This window comes from Gallus gallus, chromosome 3 (assembly GCF_016699485.2).
Source record: "Gallus gallus isolate bGalGal1 chromosome 3, bGalGal1.mat.broiler.GRCg7b, whole genome shotgun sequence".
NCBI lineage: Eukaryota > Metazoa > Chordata > Aves > Galliformes > Phasianidae > Gallus > Gallus gallus.
Genome location: NC_052534.1, coordinates 4,497,231 through 4,517,330, shown reverse-complemented (window position 1 = coordinate 4,517,330; position 20,100 = coordinate 4,497,231). Strand labels below are relative to the sequence as shown.

The 20,100-nt window shown below is 50.3% G+C and overlaps 1 protein-coding gene across 4 annotated transcripts in view; it reads right to left on the bottom strand.

Annotated features, from left to right (window-relative positions):
- PACSL (phosphofurin acidic cluster sorting protein like) overlaps window positions 1-20,100 on the bottom strand; it is a 42,899-nt gene that overhangs the window by 14,545 nt on the left and 8,254 nt on the right. For 3 of the 4 annotated variants that reach the window (XM_015283414.4, XM_015283415.4, XM_025149383.3), the window contains exon 2: window positions 537-624. In XM_015283414.4, coding sequence (XP_015138900.3) covers window positions 537-624 — 88 coding nt within the window. Of the gene's footprint in view, window positions 1-536; window positions 625-12,228; window positions 12,471-20,100 lie in introns of those variants that run through there. The other variant, XM_040697770.2, reaches the window with a different exon arrangement.

Here is a 20,100-nt window from a genome sequence, read left to right as displayed (position 1 = left end):
TGCAGAGAGGGCAGGACTGCACATATGAGACGGTGGCAAACTCCCTCTCCCTTTCCCTCTGCCTGGTTCAGAGCGGAGGTGCGGTGAAAAGGAGAGGGCAGCAGAGGCAGCAGTAAGATTGCACTGGGTGCATATGGCAGCAGAAGGCACGAGCAGAGCTGCCTCATCCACCACACAGCCCCCCTGCCCTGCTCAGGATGGGAATCCAGACAGACAGTGCTGCCAGAAAGCACCCATACCTAAGGTTAGCCTAAGGGGTTGGAAATAGTGGGGCAAGGATGCTGACCTTCCAACAGCAGCCTGAGAGCACAACCTTGGCTGAAGCAGGATGCTCTCAGTCCCAGTGCCTACCTACATTCACCCCCCAATACCCACCAGCACCAGGCAGCTTGCTCCTACTCCTGCAACATCATTACTACCTACCTGAGAGCCCCAATCTCCCCAAGGCTGCTAAATGAGACAGGAACGGGGGGTCAGCACAGAGGGAGGGACGTGCAGACCAGCACTTCACCGAGGGCAAGAGGATAGGAGCCTACCTGAATCTTCACGGCGATAAGCACGGAGCTCAGCTCTTTGTCCAGCTCTTTCAGCACAGTGAGTTTCTTCAGGCGCAGACTGCAGAGCCTGTAAGACAGAGAGAATGGGACGCATTCAGGCACCACCATCCCTGGGGCCGTGCCACATGGTACCCGGTGCTCGGAAGGCAGCCTGGATGCTTGGCCCAGCCGCACGCACGGGCTTGGCCAAGGGACGCTGGCATTCACGAGCCGCTGAGACAGCCCATTGGGGAAAAAGGAAAGAAGAAAAATTAACAGAGCTAAAGCAGGCTTAAGGGATTAGCGTGCGACAGGAAGTCCAACAGCAGGCCATGTGGTGATGAGATCCCTTCCCAAGCAGGACTGTTGCCAGCTCTGCTTAAATCTACCTTGGCCACGAGTGCTGTTTATTTATAAACCAAAGTACTTAAATCCACTCTTATCCTGGACTTAGTTATGGCGAATGTTCCCGTGCAGACATCACAACTCAGCTCATCCTTGCAGTGTCACCCAGAGCTGAACGGCCCCGTGAAGACACATCCTGGTGAAAAACCCACCGGGAAACCAAGCTCAGCAATCAAAGCATCAGCTGGCATCCATGAGACAGCCAGCATCAGGCTGAGTGCTGGGAACGGCAGCTACCAGCTGTACCAGGGAAAAGCCTGCAGAGTGGCTAAGCATGGCCAGCACCACTCCCAGCCAGCACTGACTTTGGCTTTCCAGAGCCTTTGAGAATACTGGAAGTCTACAGCTCTACCTGGCAGCTGTGCTCCTTATTAGCAGTCTCCTCATTAGCTCCTCGTGCTCCTCCCAGAGGAATTCAGGAATCCCATCAGTACCTGCTGTTTCTCCTCAAGGAAGCGTTTGTGCATACTTACAAGCTCTGACCATTTCCTTAACTCTTGCATCCCTGATAAGATCTCACTTGCTCAGGCACAGCTGGGACCCTGCAATCCCAAACCCTTTCCAAAACCCCGTGTTCTGCAGCACCACCTCCGTTCCCATAGAGATTAGCATGCACGTTCGGGAATCCACATGTATTTATTTACAACAATTGAGTACACCTTTTCTTTAAAACGGTGCTCCTCAGCAGCTTGGCTATCCCTAATGACCCTCTTTTTATCTGTTACTTAATCAGTCTGTGCATCGCCCAGATCTGTGTCACTGCTTTGGGTTTAATGCCAGTTCTGGCCTGCAGTGGGTCCCCAACTAATCCCTGCAGATCCCTATGGGACGGGACTGATCCACAACGATCATGACAGGTGACATTTTTCAGGGTATCCAAACAACGTAGGCACCAAACTCATACTTTGAACCACTCCCCTCCCCAAAGCATCCTTCCAGGTAGTATTTTCTTCCTTCCCAGATCCAGGCTGCAGCTAGCGAGCCATTTCCTTCCTCTCCAGTAAAATGAGTTGGAAGTTTTGCTCTAAGTCTGATGAAGCATTTTTAACACTGTCACCAACCTGCCTTGTGAGCGTACCTTGAAAAGCAAAGTTCCTGCAAGACGTACATTTAGTGACATTCAGTCCCAGCATCAGAGCCCCGGCTCTGCTCTGAGGCCCTCCCACCTCATTTCCCCTGCAGGCGATGGCAGTTCCCAGGTGACACACACGGTGGATAGCTTTACTGCTGCATTTCACAGCCAGTGTTTCAGTAAATCCCTAAAGCCCTCGATGCCAGGGGAACACAACCCAGAAGCCAGAGGTACCATTCTTCTGGTTGCTGGAGGGGCAAGGAAAATGGGATGAAAACACAAGGTGTGCATGGTACAGGAGGAACAGGCTAGAGCTTTGCCCAGTAGCCTGTGGTATGCAGCAAGAGCAATAAGTGGGGAGAGGAAAATAATTCTGACCTACCTCTTGTCTCAACACAAAGACCTGGCTACACTAGAGGAAGGGGGAGCAGCAGCTTTACAAGCACCATGCAAAATGGGAGCTGCACAGCTGCCCAAAACTTACCCATGGGCTGGAAAAGGTGCCTGGCAGAGGCAGGCCTGAGCTCAGTGCTGGTGTACTGCACTGCTCCATGCTTGGCTCACTGACCACTGGTGAGTTACAGCTCTGTGCAGTAAGTATTATTTTCCTGAATATTGTGACTGACTTCAAGTGGCAGCAGCCAGGCTGCCTGGGTTTTGCCCGAAGCTCCTATGCCATCTATGAATGCTGGAGTACACCCACCCTTCTCAGCAGCGCTCCTCCACGCATCCTTGTCAATACTAATGCTATGAGATGCACAGCTGCAGGCTAAGCCTTCAACAGCAGCTGTTTAGCAGCTCTTTGATGTTCTTCCTGCCTCTGACAGCTCCAGTTTGTTTTTCAAGGTGATACCCACCTCTGAGACAGGGCTCCTGGAGAGATGCCAGCTGTTCAGCAAGGCTCACAAAGGACCGGGCTGCATATTCCTGCTCCTTTGCTTCCTGCAAACCCTACTAGAGATGCCCTGGAGATCTCCCTGCAGAACCCAGGTCCAGATGCTCGTAAAACAGCTTGATTTGCTCTGCCCAGAGGCCTGTTCAGCTCACCTTTGATGGAGAAGAGCACAGAAATATGCTGTGCCCAGCACAGTACTTCCCAGGACACTCTCTCAGCCGTGTGAAGTCAAGGTACTGCACTCTGTTGCAATGAGATGCTGCTCGTGCACACATAGGAGAGACCTACTCCAGTTTCATAACCCTACAGAGGGGAGGAGAGCAAAGGCACACCAGGAATGGGTGAGAATGTCGGCGTTAGCAGGCTGCATGCCACCAAAGCACAAGGCAACATCCTCTGTTAGGACAAACGGGAGAGCAAAGGGAAGAAAACAGTGTCTTGCACAGCAGTTACATCCATCTTCCCTCATCTCCACGACCCTCGTGGCCCTGGAGCACATTTCTCTGTCCTCACAGGACAGAAAGCCCACCCCAGCAGCCTCAGGTGCTCTCATCTGCCTAGGCAGTCCATCTGTAATGGCATTAAATGTCACTGTCTCACAGCATACAGACGTTTATCAGGCATGCCCCGCTCCAATCAGCCCTTGGAAGAGTGCCTAACTCTTTAATCTCTCATCGGCTCTGGGTTGGTCACTGGTTTGCCCTTGAGCACACTGCATCCAGCTGCTCCGCTCAGTGCACTCCAAAGCTGCATGGGCTGCCACCCAGAGGCTCAGAGCTGCGTGCTACCTGTGTGTGGAGCAGCCAGGTGTGAAGGAGGATGCAGCACGGCCAAGCGATGCATCTGCTGATGTTGCCTGGAAGGCACGAGCTTCTCAATACCTAACGTGGCATGCAAAATCATTCTCTTCCTCAGGGCTAAGTGAGAAGACAAAAGTACTAATGGGAACTGCGTGTTCCCCAACAAAGTTCTTTTCCTGCTAACGTTGAATCTGATTTAAGTCAGACACAAAGCTGGCAGCTCACAATGCCATTTTACAGTCTGGTCACGCTGCTCTGTGCTAGGAGAAGTCAGCAGCAGAGAAATGCCCTGACAAATCATCACAGGCTAGTACTACTGTCCCTGATAACTGCACCAGCTGGAGTGCTGCTGTTGTAACAAAGCTGCTGTGCTGCCTCCTCAGATGTACTCAGCCTCTGTTCAAGGTTTCCCCCACTGGTTCTGCTTCAAACCTTTTCTTTTTGGCCAGTTTGAAGTCTGGTACCCACCTGTACCTTCATAAGACAGTACCAGCCAACTGAAGCAGAAGGGACAAAAATGTGGCTTGTTTTTGTTCACTGATCAAATGGTGAACGGAACGTACAGAAGAAATAAAAGCTAGCTCAAGGCCAAAGTAACACTGGAGAGTTCTGAAAACAGTCAGAAGAGGCACCTCTGGATCTGCCTATCTAGCATGGAGGAAGTGGTAAAGAAGGGCTGGCAATAATTAAGACTGCGCATGAATGGTGACAGTGTTTAAGAGAAGGACAGAATTCCAAGGATGACATCAACACCAGGGGAGCCAACCTCACCAAAGGCCCAGGATCTGGGCATCTCAGGAAGGTACCCCTCGAACAAAAAAAACTCACTCAGAAATATCTGGCAGATCCTCACAAAGAAATGCTGCAAAGGGCTCAGACAAATGGCCTCAGTGCCTGGAGGGAGGGGTAGCACAGCAGCCTGGTGAGACCACGCTATCTTCAGACCCCAGGGCCAAGAAGCAAGCCTCTAAAAGATGAAACCCAGTCAAATTATCAATGGCATGCATAGAAACGTGCAGAAACTACAACAAACCACAAGGCCAGAGAAGCCAAGGTCCCAAAGCATTCACAGCTTGTTGGGAGCACCTTAAGTTTGCCCTTCCTATCTGAAGATGTCCTTTCAAGAAGCACACAGGGCTCCTTCTGCTTCCTGGCAAAGAGCTGGACACAGAGACACATCCTTTAGGGATTCCCAAGTACAAGGTGGTTTGCCCAAACCCCACAGACACCCTTAGAGCACTTAGCCTTAGAAGGTGAGCCTCATCCCTGGCAGGGGCAGGGCCAGGGGCAGCCAGCTGGGCAGGGGATGCTCAGAGCAGCCCTTTAGGCCAATCTGTCACAGGAGCAACAGTTCCACCATCAGTGCAGGCACAATATGCTTCCTCTGATTGCTGCACGGCACCAGCAGCCCAGTGTGTGCAGGATTCCCATATTCAGCCCAGTGTACTGCAGCAGTCCCCATAGTTCCCCATTAGGAAGCACCCACAGTCAGTGCAGTGTGCTTCAAAGCCATGCCACCCACTGCTTTAACAAAGCTCTCACCCACAGCAGCCCTGGCCATGCTGTCTGGAAGAACCATCTCAGTGTCTCTGGAGCTGTCTTCAGTGGAGGCAATGGGAGCAGTTTGGTCCTGTTCATAGAAGCAAATACCACCAGTGTCCTCTGTTGTCACCTACACTTCTAAAAAGTTTGATATGCACTGAAATTGCCCTGGCAAGTCTAAGTACAGCTTTACAAGAATAATCCCTGCTTAAAATCAAGAGGTAATTAAAGAGGCATATATAGACCATTTAGTTGGACCCCACTGGAGTTACCTCTACCCTCAGCATGACTATACACAACCCTGCCATCCTCCACGTGGCAACAGCCAAAGCACATCAATCCTGTATGGAAAAGAGAAAAACACAGCAAAACAAAACACCAGTCTAACTCTCCAGCACTGCCACAAAGCACAGTGTGCTCTGAAGGCCCTAGTCAAAACTGAACGCTCTGCAAGTAGACTTGTCTGGCTACAGGGATTTTGTGAGTCTTATCTGAAACTTCTGTTTCCTCTGCACACAATCTTATTGCTTTGCCCCACGTAGCCCAAGTATCCAGGTTCAGTGCCAAAAGAGCTTCTAGACAGCATCCAACTCTGTAATCAGAAGAGATGAAGGATGCCAGCAAGGACAGGATGGGGACACACACCACAATCAAAGGAAGGAAGAAGGTCACATCAGAAGAAGCGAGAGCATCCTGCAAGAGCAGGACCATCGTGGGCAAGAGCTGCTGCTTCTGTGAAAACCAAGGAGGAACAGAAGTCAGGCAGCACATCCTGGAAGGACAGCACCTGAGCCTGGCAATCACTTGCAGTTCACAGGGCACGCTGCTCCAGGTCAGGGTTTTACAGTGGGGCCAGGTTAAGAACACATACAGCCTTTCCCAGACCACAGGATCCTTGGTCACGAATGCACGGTGCTTTTCAGGTGGACACGCTTTCTGGGGCCTGCACAATGCTGACCATTCATCATGTGGGCCAAGAGCCTCCTGCTTCAGCAGTCCTGAGCTGCTCTTCAGGCTCTGTCACGCTGAGCCTCAGGACGAGAATGTTTGCAGAAATCCCTGCCATTTGATCACCTCTGCAGCTGCCATCCTCCAGACCAGATGTGTGCAGACAAGAGCCAACACAGTGCTCCTGAGAGTGGACACAAAAGTATATGTATTGTATTCAAGCCTTTGGAAAAAGAGAAATACACTTAAGTAAAACGGACATAGAGATTTTAACAATCATCCTACTATGCAGCTATTATAATGATAATAGCAATTTAAAAGAGATGGCAGCAGAACGCTTCTTAGCTCCAAAGAACTGAAAGCAGCAAGCTGAGGGAACTCACAGGCCAGACATCTGGAAGCAGAGTTAGCTGAGAGCCCCAGCAGCCACCTCCTGCCCTGGATGCATGGAGAATACCACGAGCAAACTGAAACAAAACGCTTAGTTCCACTGGCAAGTTGCAGAGCAGAAGAAAACAAATCCAAGCTTGAAAGAGCAGTTGGTTTTCCTCTTTGAACTGCCAAGTAAAAAAGGAGGGTATATAAGGTAAGATCCACTAACTCCAGACTCCTGGAGAGTACTGACCAGAATCCATTGGTTTGACTACTCAGGAATAATGATCCTCCATCCAATTAACTGAGTTTTCCATGAAAAACACGTTTGGTTGAATGTTCTTATAACCCATGATACCTAAAGTAGCCTCAGTGAGCCAATTTAAAGGGCTGACTTTGGAGGTTTAAACTCAATTCTCATTTTCAAACAAATGAAGATGAATTTTGTGCGACTTTTCCATCTAATAAACACAAGATGAGTCACTCTTCCACTTCTAAAAAAGTAAGCTAAAAATGAATATACTGCATGACCCTATGACTTTACAGGACTCCCAAAGGCCACTAGGAGTTCACAGCTGAGTGGGTACACTTCACCTTGTTGGTTGCTCTGAGCCCATGCTGCTCAAGAGCCACACTACAGGTAGTAGAGGGCTGCCCAGAGATGGACTACTGACTTCAGCCTGCCTCTGTGAGAAGGTATACAAAACTTTTTGCATATAGTTGAGTTGCTCCAGAATGCAAGAGCAGATGCAAGCTTGCAGCAGAGCCCCAGAGAGTCCATTGACAGTAGCAGCATCAGCAGCATATCTATTAGCAGCTGATACTCCATCTCTGGCCCATCCTGTAGGGAGGAAGCTTATGCTGTCTGATAGCCTTGCATGCTTCTCTTCCCAACACCAAAAGGGACAAAGGATCCAGCTCTCATCCAAGACTCCAAGGACTCGTAATATCAGCATTCACATAGAATCATATCAAAGAGTGGCTTGGGTTGGGAGGGACCTCAAAGACCCAACTCCTCAGCTGTGAGCAGGGTTCCTGACCACTAACTACATCAGGCACATTGTCCAGGCCATCCAGCCTGGCCTTGAACATCTTGACCTCTGTCAAGAAGGCCAGAGGTCCACTGCATCTGCAATGGCCAAAGTCATGGGCAAGTGTATGTTGCCCAAAGTATTGACACAAAGATGCATTCATGTGTTGCGTCTCAAGGTGTTTTTTTTTTCCACAAGTCCTGGTGAGTTTTCTGAAGCAAGCCTCCTACCCTGGGACTTGCCTTTATGGTAGGAGCTGTTGAAGCACTACCATCTTGAAATGCTTTCTGCTGAGCACAACACTTGAAGGTGCTGCTTGATTTAGATTTGGATTTTGGTCCCAAAGCATCAGCAGAGCAGGAGGCTGAAGCTGTACATATTACTCCTATAACTAAAGACTGGTAACAGGGCCTCTTTGGAAAGAGGAAGAGAAGGGCTGTAGCTACCTCAATGCTGATAGCCCTGAGTGATGAAAGGACAGCTCAACTACTACAGCAGAAGAGGTTGCTGCTGTTCCTGAGGTTTCTTCTCCAACCACCCTCATGTACATATTTTTCGGTTACAAGCACAGTTATTTGTAAAACAAACAAACAAAAACCCAAAGCATTTTGTTGGCAAATAAGAGCCCTGCCTGAAGAGCTCTCAGCTAAGAGGAAACAGAGACGTTTGGAGTAGGATCAAAAACACTCCTGTTGGGAGAACGTGGGGTGCAAGCAAGAGCTATGCAAACCAACCAGGTGGCCAGAAGTTGGACAGCAACGCTCAGCTGCCATTAAGCCTCATCTGAACCAATGCTACCACTTTGGTGAACCAAATCTCTCTTCCACTGCTGTGCTGGAAGGCAAATGAGAGAAACCCTTCCACCACCACCATCCCCTCCAGCTAAAAAGCAACCAGCCAAAATGCAGCTGTTTGTACTCATCTATTTTTGTTGCTACTGCAAGAGATGAAGAGGATTCACCTCATCCTCCCACCACACTGCACAACTTAGCAAAGCTGCTGCTGGTTCAGCACAGACCCCCGGAGCTCCCTGCCTTGATGCATGTTTCAAGGGTGCAGAGAGGGAGAGTGCAGTGCCCAAGGGCACGAGAATCCAGATCCAAGGGTCCACTTAGGACTTAAGCTCAGGTGCCACTTTAACAGGAACTGACTTTTCGCACAGAATCTTTAAGGTTGGAAGAGACCTCTAAGATCCCCTGGTCCAACCACCAACCCATCCCTACTAACCACATCCCCACGGCTCTGGAACACCCCCGGGGATGGTGACCTGTGGCACCCAGGCAGCCTGTGCCAGTGCTTCACTGCTCTATTTTTTTTCTAATATCCATATCTATAGATGCCTTTCTGATTTACATTAAAGCCACAAACCTCTTCAATAGAAACAGATGGAAGTGAACTGTGCTGGGCTGCTATTAGCTTCATCAAATCCCCTTTCGTCCCTCCAGACATTCCTGACGGGCAGATTTCCCTGACCTACTTTTCCAGAAAAGTTGCAGCTACTTCCCCTGAATTGCAATGAGCTCCCATGTGCCAGCAAGCAGCTCTTGCAGAGCAGGCAGTATTTCCCTGGAGCAGCACTACATGGGGGAGAGCCAGGAGCCCCCGAGCCCTGCCACCAGGGCGAGCCCTCCCCAGGGTCAGGGTGAGCCCAGGTGTAGAATAAAATGCTTGTTACTGCATGATGGCACGAATGCAAAGAAAACATAGAGCTCATCAAAACCTGTGGCTGGGTCAGTGTGACACGGTCAGCTTGGCCTCAGCTGCCAGGGTACCCTGCACAGCACCAGTCTGATGGAGGTGTGCTCCTTAAGACATGCATGATGCTCTCCCCCAGGACTCTGTACAGATGTACCAGTTTCTAAGGACAGGGAAGAAGTCTCATATCATCCCTCACTTCAGAAACTGCTCGAAGGAACACTCCTTCTTTAAATGTGTGTGCTGACCTCTGGAAAGTTTCAAGGGCTTCAAACCACTATTTTGTCAAACAGAGACAAGGTTAGATTCTTAACACTGTCGAGGCAGAAAGAAAAAGGAAGGTTGAGCCTGAACAGCTCAACTTGCATCCCTGCAATGCAAATCTAAGCCACGTCGGAGTCTTCAGCACAGTGTCACAAATGCTCTCTAAAAACTCAGGCAGCTACAGCTCTGCAGAGAGTGAGAGCATGTATGTGTGAGTGAGTGTGGAAATGGGCCCCAACGACACCCACCGGGTCAGAGCTCTGCAGTGCTATGCCAGCCTTCTCCAAGGAGGATTTCTATGCAGGATTACAGCAAACAGGCACCTGAGTACACACACCCTTCCAGATCTCTACTGCTGAGCTTTCACCATGACAACTGATTATGTATTCCTGCCATTTATTTAAACCATTATTTACCCACGTGAGGACTTTCCCCTTTGTTCTGCAGCAGCCTAGCTTTTTGAGAAGCTCCCAAGAAACCTCGTTGAAGGCATTTTGGAAATCCAGACAGCCTATCAACTACATCTCACAGACCTACAGCCATCTCCTACTTCTTAGGCCCAGCCTAGCTCAAGCAGTGGCTGTGTAGATATTGAGGCAGTGTCACAGAGCTGGGGTCTCACTTGGGCTTTTTTTTCCCCTTCATTTTGTTAAAGACTCCTCAGCCTCAAGTGCCAATAAAATAAAGTTCACTGATGTGAAATGTCAAGGCTAAGAATGCAACAGAACTACTTTTAATCTAGCATTCTTTAACGCTCTTGCCCAAACCCCAAACTACTTTTATCAAATAATCTTCTGTTCTTGGAACAGCGTTTCTCAGTATCATATGCTCATAGAATCACTAAGGTTAGCAAAGATCACCAAGTCCAATCCCAACCCACCAACCACGTCCCGCAGTGCCACATCTCTATGGCTCCTGAACACCTCCAGGGACGGTGACCCCACCACTCCCTGGGCAGCTGTGCCACTGCCTCACCGCTCTTTGGGAGAAGGAATTGTTCCTAACAGCCAACCTGAACCTCCCCTGGCACAACGTCAGGCCATCCCCTCTCGGCCTACGGCTGTTCCCTGGGAGCAGAGGCCGACCCCACCTCACACAGCCTCCTTTCAGGTCGCTGCAGAGAGCCAGGAGGTCTCCCCTGAGCCTCCTCTTCTCCAGACCGAACAGCCCCGCTTCCCTCAGCCGCTCCCCATCACACTGTGCTCCAGAGCCCTCACAGCTCCGCTGCCCTCCTGAGTGGCATCCCAGCTTTGCTGGCAGACCCTACCCTTGCTGGGTACAACCTATCTGTGTGAGGCTCTTATCCCCACCTGTCCACCAAAGCAAAGACAGCAAAGCTGTTGTGCCTTTCCTCCTAGGGATGAGAAGGCAAACCAGCCCTGACTTCTTGTAGTGATTCTCAAGGTTACCCATTCTTAAGCGTTGAAATCCTTCTATGAGCTACCGCATCACATCGGAAGGGAGAAACACACACAGTCACTGATGTTAAATTAACTGAAGTTACTCTGTCTCAACCATCCCATTTCTCAAGCCTTAAGAGAGAGCAAGTGGAGCTTGGCAGCCTCTAAAACGTGTCAGACACGCTACTGATCCCATACAGCTCCCAGAGACGTGGGAGGAAGTAGCGTGAACACACAGAGAGAGCTTCCCCGGAACACACAGCCACACCAGACACCCTCGCCTGCCTGCCTTCCAGGAGGCTCCCAGAGCTCCCACAGGCACACTTGACTGCTGACGTGCAAAGGGGCTCACACCGCACGGCACCTCTCTCACAGCACCAGACGGCCACGGGGCCCCAGAAGGACAAAGCCACAGTGTTGGTGCTGCAGCGTTTGGTGCCTTCTGTCACATCCTGTTACCCAGCAGGAGATGGCCCTCTGAGAACTTCCTCCAGAAGGCTGCTCAGCTCTTGGGGCCACGGCTTCCCTCAAACTCCCAACCTGTAGCGAGGCTGCTCAACCACCATGGCATTGGTAGGAGGTGACAGCCAGGCCCTAGGAAGGCTAGCCCCAGGCCGCCTAATTAAACACAGCAGTCCACATGCACAATTAAAGTACATCTCTTCACGCTGATGACTGCAATACTTGTGGTCAGTAAACAAAAAACCAACGTGTTACTGTGAGATATTGCCCAACCACTTCTTTACTGTGCGAGCATTTTATAGCTCCTACCACAGACTGGCTGCTCCTCACCAGTACGGCCTGTCACGGACCCCTGCATACACGCACAGTGTGCACAGCCAATGAACAGGATCTTGGAGAAAAGGCAGGAAACAAACAAGCAAACAAACCACTCTCAAAAACCAGAAAGCACTGCTCTTAAACTGAGATGCTTGCTTAAACTGGGACACCACACCCACAGCAGAAGCGTGTTCCATAGGCCCAGCCTAGGTACTGTTTGTCAATGGGATGCCTGGAGCCCATCAGAGCAGTTATTTTTAAGGCTCAGCTCTTTAACTTAAGCTTCTCATTAGGCTGCATGGATACCCCGGGCAGAGTTCAGCCGCTCGCTGGATCCCATGACCAGCACAGAAATAGCTCAGTCACTCTGGCGCTGACACTTCTGACCCCACCTCCACACGTGCAGCCAACCAAGACATCAGAAGCAGATTTCTGGCAGACGGTTTTGACCAAGCACAGCTGGCAATGGAATTTCTTTTAATCCTTACCAGGTGAGCAAAGAAGCCAGAAGTATTTCCCTTCTTGGGAGCTGAACCAAAGACAGACGCGGTACACTTCCCAAGCCCACCGCTCCTGAGGAGACAGTCCCTCCTTCTGTACACTGCCAGACAATCCCAAATTTATACGGGGGCAAAGAAGGGAGTCTTGGTCGGGGGTGCTGGACTGCAGGAAGCCAATGCCTTAGGCACCTCCTGGACTCTGCTCCGGCCCCAGCACTCAGTGGGGAGAGGAGGAGTCAGCGCATCCACGTGTGCTCACTTCCAGCGGCAGGACCAGAGGACAGCAGGCAGTGATGGAGAACAGGCTGCTAAGAGAGACCCCACGCGTGGTGTTGGTTCATACAAGCCTATTTCAAAAGGAGTTGAGAAAGTTATTAGCATTATTTCTACCTTTGCCTGCTCGATCTTGTTGTCCTAGTTACCAGAGCCCTGGTGTCTAAGGCAACCAGCCCTGGCAAGCCAGCAGGAAAACACAATGAGATGTAACACAAATATTTGAGAGCACTTTCTGAAACAGCAGAAGTAGGAACAACTAACAGCAATTCCGTAGCCCAGCACTGCCCCAACCCTTACTTCAGTCAGGCTCCCAGTCACCCCCATGGAAGGCTGAGAACGGACACAACGTGTTGCAAACCCAAATCTAAAACCCAAGAGCCCACACAGTTATCTGCATGGCACACGCAGTCACGTGCCCTGACTGAAGCTCAGAACCCGCGCTATCCTAACAAACAGCTCTTCTCTACCTGTGCACAGCCCCTGCAGCACCCAGGCTCCATGTGCCCAGCATGCTGCATCACTTCACACAGGCATTACAAGGCAGCTCCATCTGGGAGCTGAAGTAAGGCGACACTCCTGTGCCTTGTGAGATTGCTAAGAGCTCTACAACTCAAGCCCTGATTTCATATTCACTTCTGTGCTGTTTTCTTATCATCTGCATACAGTACTTAAGACGTCTGCAGGGTCAAGCCAGTGATAGCAGTAAGTCAGAAGTCCCTTTCAGCAAACTGTGAGGCTTGGATGGTGTCAAGAGAACAGCTGCTGCAGTCACCATGCACCATGGAGCGATCGCACACACGCTTCCATCTGGCAGCTCTGGAGGCCTGGAAAAACAGGTACGTTGTAAGGAAGCACCACTCCCCAGCACACCTGCAACACAACAGAGCTGAGGTGATCTGACACAAATAAGGCTGCTGAGGGTACAGATGCTGAGGCTGGCTTTCTTCCCAGCCAGAAAGACTTGGCAGTGGCTGTGACCACGTTTAGCTCCATCACATTCACTTGTTTAGGTACTCGGGAGGAATAACCCCGCATGTCCAACAGCAACCAGGGACCACGTATACAGAACTTGCTGGACTGAAAAATAAAGATTTTAATAGCTTTTGAAGAACACTGCATGCTCAGCCTGCCCTAAATATCAAGTGCATAGTGCTAGGCACCTCGCAAGAAAAACAATGGTCAAAACCTGAATGGAAAACAAGAAAATCTCAGTCCAGAAGTGTACCTAATACCCCACAATGATGAACAATAAGGATGTGTTTAAAATTCAGTCTAAAAGAAACAAAAAGATACTGCTGTCTCCCTTCAATCCTTAACGTCCCTGTTTTACAGCACGTCTGGCATTTAATTCACCCGTTTGTTATCGGTTAGAAGACATCCACATCACAAGGGAAGTTCCATTTTCTCCCACGATGACTCACGCTGTAACACTCAAAGAGACACGCACACTCTGCAAGCATCCTCATTAGAAGGCACTGGGGCTTCAGGAGCTAACTGGGGAGCATGCGGAGCCGGGCTGGGGGGAACAGGACAGGGATGCACTGGCTGCACGTCCCAGGGAGTGCCTCTGCTGGAAAGCACCGGGTCCTAAATTACCTCTAGAAGTTCTGCCTCCGAGGGCTCAGCTCAAGGCCCTGTTTGAAGTTCTCCACTTGAACAAACTTCAGAGGAATGAGCTGCCTTGCAGCGAGCGCTGCGTTAAGAGCTGCGCTTCTGCTGAAGTTACCAACGTTGTTGATCGTGCTTTCCACCTAAATGAAAACAGCAAATTACTTCCAAAAAGCTTGATGTAAATTGTGGCTTAGCTCGCTCCGACCTAAATGCGCTGAACCTGGGAGATGACAGAGCCCTTTTGCTGTGGCAGGGGGGAGTAGGCAGGAGCAGCAGGGAGGCAGCTGGGGAAGGCCCTGCAGCCCCTGGGGAAGACAGGCTCCCTGCCCTTCAGGGTCTGCTCCACCCGCTTGGCCCCATCTCACACAGTGGGATGAATAGCCAGGCTAATTGGGAAGCTGGGAACCAGGCTGGGGCCTGGGGGAACCGATGTGGGTTGCCACAGCAACTCTGCAAACCCACGCCACCAGAGACCACCACGCTCAGAAAACGCAGAAAGAAGAGCCCTTCCGGCAGCTGGATGGCAGCCAGTTACCCTGCTGATGGGATTGCAAGTGCAGGAAAGCCCAACCGAGCTCAACTGTATGAATGGGGGCACTCCAAGGGACAGCAGAGCAGCTGGGATGTCAGCACCCAGCAAAGCCAGGCTGCAAAGGTACCATCGGGCAGACCCCAAATGCCATCAGGATGGATTCTCCCCACAGGTTTTCCCATCTGAGGGCTGCACACACCCCTTTCAGAGCAGTGTGCACGCTGTGTGCAACGCAGCCAGCTTGTTCTCTGCCCTAAAGCAGCCCGGCCTGCCATAGCACAGCAGACAATAAAAACATAACACGAGACTCAGTGGAGTGAGTAATGCTCAGAACCACTCTATGAGGGCTGACAGCAATTCAGGGCACAGCAGTCTTCCAGCACTTTCCAAAATCCCTAATATAAAACTGGGTATTTTCCCTTCCTTTTTGTTTACATCAGCTCTCAGAGCCTGAACTTGAGCACCTGATGTTAAACACCTGGCTTAAGCCTCAGCCATACAACATTCCAATCCCCTTGGCTTACAGTATTAGCAGGAATTAGCAGGCTTACTGCAATGGCTCCTGTCAGTCTCTCCCATCGCTCCTAATTGCCACGCAGAAAGTACAAATGATTCCAGCAATTCCAGAGACGAGCTGAAAGGCGAGACTCAGCCACCATTTGCACTTCTGTCTGCACTGCTTCGGCCTCCCTGTGCAACAGCACAGCTCGGCGCTGCGATTTTCAGGGGTATTTGCACATTTTAGGAGTTATTTGTTAGATCTTCCTGGCAGTTATTCTTGGCTCTGCGTGGCTTTTGATTAAGCTGGTGTCTGAGAACTGCTGCTGACCTGCCTAGCACTCACCTCTGGCTGGGAGCCACGCTCCTGACTGATGTCTAATCCCTCGTAATGGGTGGCTGCTCTCCTGCTGAACGCAGCCCCACGTACACCATGGCCATGTGGGCCTGAAACACTCCGTGCCCAGGAAATTCTGTAACAGCCTCAAACACAATCAGGAAGGATGAGTTCTTACAGAGGCCCTCGTAAGAGATGTTTACAGGAATCAAACACCGCTCCAGCTCTTCAGTGACATCGGCATGGCTTTCAGAGGGCACAGCCAGAGAAAGCAGTGAAGCTGGCCATCAGCCTCCTCCACCAGAAGCCTGTGCCTTGTTCCCAGCTCCCCGCAGCTCCCCGTCACCACCATGTGTTTGAACACATGATGAACTGACTCAAGCTGCCAATCCAGCAAAGAACAAACCTCACAAAACAGCTATTTGTCTCCTTTCAGACCAGCATCGAGATGGCTCAGTACGGCTTCCAGCCAAGGTGAGGCTACTGCAATTACCCACTCTGGGGAGACACTAACCTTTTTCTCCCTCATCACGCCATAGTGTGAACGCAGCCCCATCACAATGGCGTTGCTGGCTTGATTTGAGTACTTTCACTTCACCTGTTTTGTCCTGTGCCGAGTCCTGCAATCTGCTACCACAGTATCAGCTGACAGCACTGGCTGTGCTGCCATGAGCACTCACACAACAGCTTTGGGTTGGGCGGCCCAGCTGCTTGCCTTGCAGGAGATGAAAGATACCATGGCCGTATATACAGCAGCGGGAACAATAAAGCATTGCGTATCAGGAAAAGCAATGCCATCTGGAGAAAACAAGGATACTCAGTTGCAGCTGCAGAGCAGTTTCTCACCAACATGATTCTTTCAGCTACCTGTAGAAGCTGCAGGCAGTTTACTTGCATACCCAAGCTAACACGAGCCCCCACGAGCAGACATTGGAGTCTTGCTGCACACCAGCACCTGCAGAAGCTGCATGCAGCCACCTCCCACTCCAAGGGCTTGGCTGCTTGGTCCCCTGGTTGGCTCTTCCCTTCCCTATCTTCTCTTCCACGGCTCGGGTCCCCATCACTCCATTACCTGTACCCACAGACCTGATACTGCATTACCTGCCTAAAGGACTGCCAGCTTCCATTGCCAGTGCAAGTGCACAGATTTTCATCCAACGTCCTTCTGCCTGCTGGCAGAGCTGCTGCTGGCTTTGGACTCCCACCTACGACAACAGAGAGGCTTTTCAGCCACACTGCTCTGCTCTCCTTTGGGCTGGAGAGCAAACAACTCCTACCAGCCTGCTGAGGATCCTGCTGGGGATGTCAGCCGCTGAGAGTGCTGGGTTTTCACACCACCTCATCCTAATAAGTCACCCTAAACACCACTTTCAGGCTTTCCCATCTGTGTTCCCTGGGCACAACAGCGTATTTTACACGCCGCTGTCACACCACCGTATGCCTGCTGTAATTCTCGTGTGTTACTAAACTACTCGCACTACAGGTGATTCAGCAAGGCAGCAAGACTGGAAGCCTGCCAACAGCCATTGAGAAACAGCCTGAAATACATCCCAAAGGACAGGAGAAAAAAACCTCGCTGCACACCTCAAAGCTCAGCTTTCTCAGATTTGCTTTAAGGTAGGTGTCCGAGGAAGGAGCCAACGCTCAACAAGTTTGTTATCCCCTGGAGCAGTGACCGCAGGCTGCCTGCCATCAGGAGCAGGAGCTTACATCCCATTGTCTTCACAGGATGGAGCCCAGACACTCACAGCACGGAGACTGGATTTGGAGAGCCACGTTTTACGAGCATCTCATCCCTTTCATCTATAAGCTGCAGTCCCTGGGAAACACACAGCTTGTCCTGATGGAAAATTCCCGACTGTTCCAGACACCTTCCTTCGGAGCAAAAGCTGCACATGCCTTCAAATCATCATTACTTTCAAGGACGGGAACGTTACTAGGCTTGACATTCAGAGGATGACATTCCCCCAAAGCATACCTCAGCAGGCAAAGCAAAAAGAAGCCGAAGTCTGCATTAAGAATCACAAAGCTTGAAAGGATACCTCCCACTGGCAACACAACAGAAAGCACACACCGACTTCTGAAAGGATGGGAAAGAAAGGTGGGTGGGAAAGAGAGCTGCCCCATGAGCCCCCAGCAACTCTAAATGCTTTTGTTTTCAGGTGTGCCCACGTGGAAGAGCAAGATGTTTTTCTAGGCCCTGAGGTCCCTCCACTAGAGAAGAAAAAAGAAGCCATGCTTGAGCAGATATATTTGGAGGGCACTCACCGTGGGCTTGCATTTTTATTGCAAGAGGGCTCACGAGCTTCACTCCTCAAAGCACAGCAGGTAAGGAAGCATTCAGCTTAGGTGAATTTTCTGTGTGTTTACCCTCCACGCGGGCAACTCGTTATTAACGTGGTGAAAGATCAGCAGAAGCAGCAGACCTTTGTGTTTCAGGCTGTAGATGTTCAGAGAGCACGTTAAAACCATCGCCGGGAGACCCACGATTGGCAGTGGCTGTACACACACAGCTTTAAGTGCAACAGAAGGCTTCCTGAAAAGCTCTTTTAGCCAGTCACAGCCAACCTCTTACACACTCCCAGGCCTGAAGGACTCCCCACTACCCTGTTTCTCACTCACCTGCTCACTTTACTACCCGGTTGCTACCAGCTGCCCCATGATGCCATCCGCAGACCTACTCAGTGAGCTGTTTGCTTGGTATCTTCTCCTCCCAGACACCACAGCCTGTCCATGCACAAGAACAAGGTCACCAGGCATAAGGCAGACTCCCTCCCCCCCATTACCCGTCTCATCTAATCCCAAACAGAAAGGCTGAAATACAGGAAATCTCAAAGAAGTGCAAAACCTGTAAATATAGAGGGAAGAGAAACAGTGAGTGCAAATGGCTGGCTCTCATTCAGCATCTCCTGTCCATTAAACAACCTGCATGTTTAGGAAACAGAGAAAAGCTTGAGAACTCTGGGTACGAGACAGACCCTAAGAAAACCCGATGGGCTTGTGCCCCTATTGCACCTTATACAGTTACAAAATGGACTTGGTCAGAAAAAACGACTTCCCTCAGACCTGAAATTCAAAGGTCTTTTGCAGTGCAAGCGCTTGCAATGTGTTCCTGCCAAAGGGGGTTATTTGCTACTTGTCTTTTGTGCGTGTATTGTGAGCACACCTATTTTGGTTACATCTCTGAAGAGCACCAGATGCTCTGCAGAACACACATCACACATCTTGCAAGAAGAACTACTATTGCAAAACAAGGGAAGAAATTGTTTGAAAGCCTTCCTTCAGGCAGAGTGAGATGAGCTCTCAACTCCAGAAAGGAGCCAGCTATTTCTCTTTCAGTGCCTTTACTTCATACAGTTAGCCAAGAACCAAGAGCTGGGGCACTCGAAGGTTGCCCTGAAAACCCTCATATGATCACCAGATGATTCTTTTTTCTTTTCTTTTCCAAACATTTTATTTATTTAAGATTCCTTTTCTCAGTATTTGTTCTGCCTGCTGCTGCTAAGAGACTCCATCTCAGTCTTCACCCTATTGCTTGGCCAGAGATATCACATCAGACATCAATTAATCTGCGTTATTGACGATCCAGGCTCCTCCTAGAGCTCTGTCAGCAGCGTTTGCTCCGCATTGGACTGAATTGATTTCTGCACTGAAAGGGAATTTAATTCTAAAACCTCACATGCTTTATCTGTGCCATCATATAACTACTGCTGGCAAAACAACACATTAACGCCGTGTTTCCCTTTATGACCTCTCACAGCACTGCCAGCTATCGAGAGGAAGATGCTCTGTAGACATGGCTCCATCTGGACAGCTGAGCCTGTAACCACCCCAGGAGCGGACAACACGGAGTGCTTCTCAACTCAACAGGGAGTCTATTTGGCTTGAAATCACAACAGCTGCACTCACAGAATCGTAGGGGTTGGAAGGGACCTCTGAAAATCACCAAATCCAACCTCCTGCTAAGGCAGGTTCCCTACAGGACGTTACAGAGAAGAGTGTGAGGGTGGTCACTCATGGAGCTTCTCTCACCGTTTACTAGAACAGATGGCTTGATCAAAGCTACCCTGGATTGTAAGCCTTGATCTACTTAGGGTTGCCTTCTTCCAAAGAGTTCCAACACCCTGCACATCCCACAGACAGCTCTCCTTGAAAAGTCATTCACATTCACAGTATTAGGAAAAAAAAAGTAGGTTGTAATTACGCAGAGTTATTAATCTTTTGTCACGGGGGACCCCAGGTCTATTCATATTCATGTCAATGGGAGTGCTGGCACTGCCACGAGGATGGGCCACGAGTGCTTCATCATGTTTCAGAAGAGGAAACAGGATCTTCTGAGGGCCAGCATCTCACTGCTCTGTCTTCTGTGGGTAGGTACTGGCTGCTTCTGTCATCCCATCCCCAACAACTGTTGCTTTTCTGCATCTCACCCATTAAGCGCTGCTCCCCTGCCATGGGTACGTGCCACCAGAATCTACAGCTCTGTCTTTTCCAGATCTCACAGCTCTGTTGACTACAGACAGGAGAAATAATCACGGCCACAGTAGCAGAAGTGCTGTTTTTCCAGGATTCCTCTTCTCAAGAGGATAAAACAATCAGGATCTAC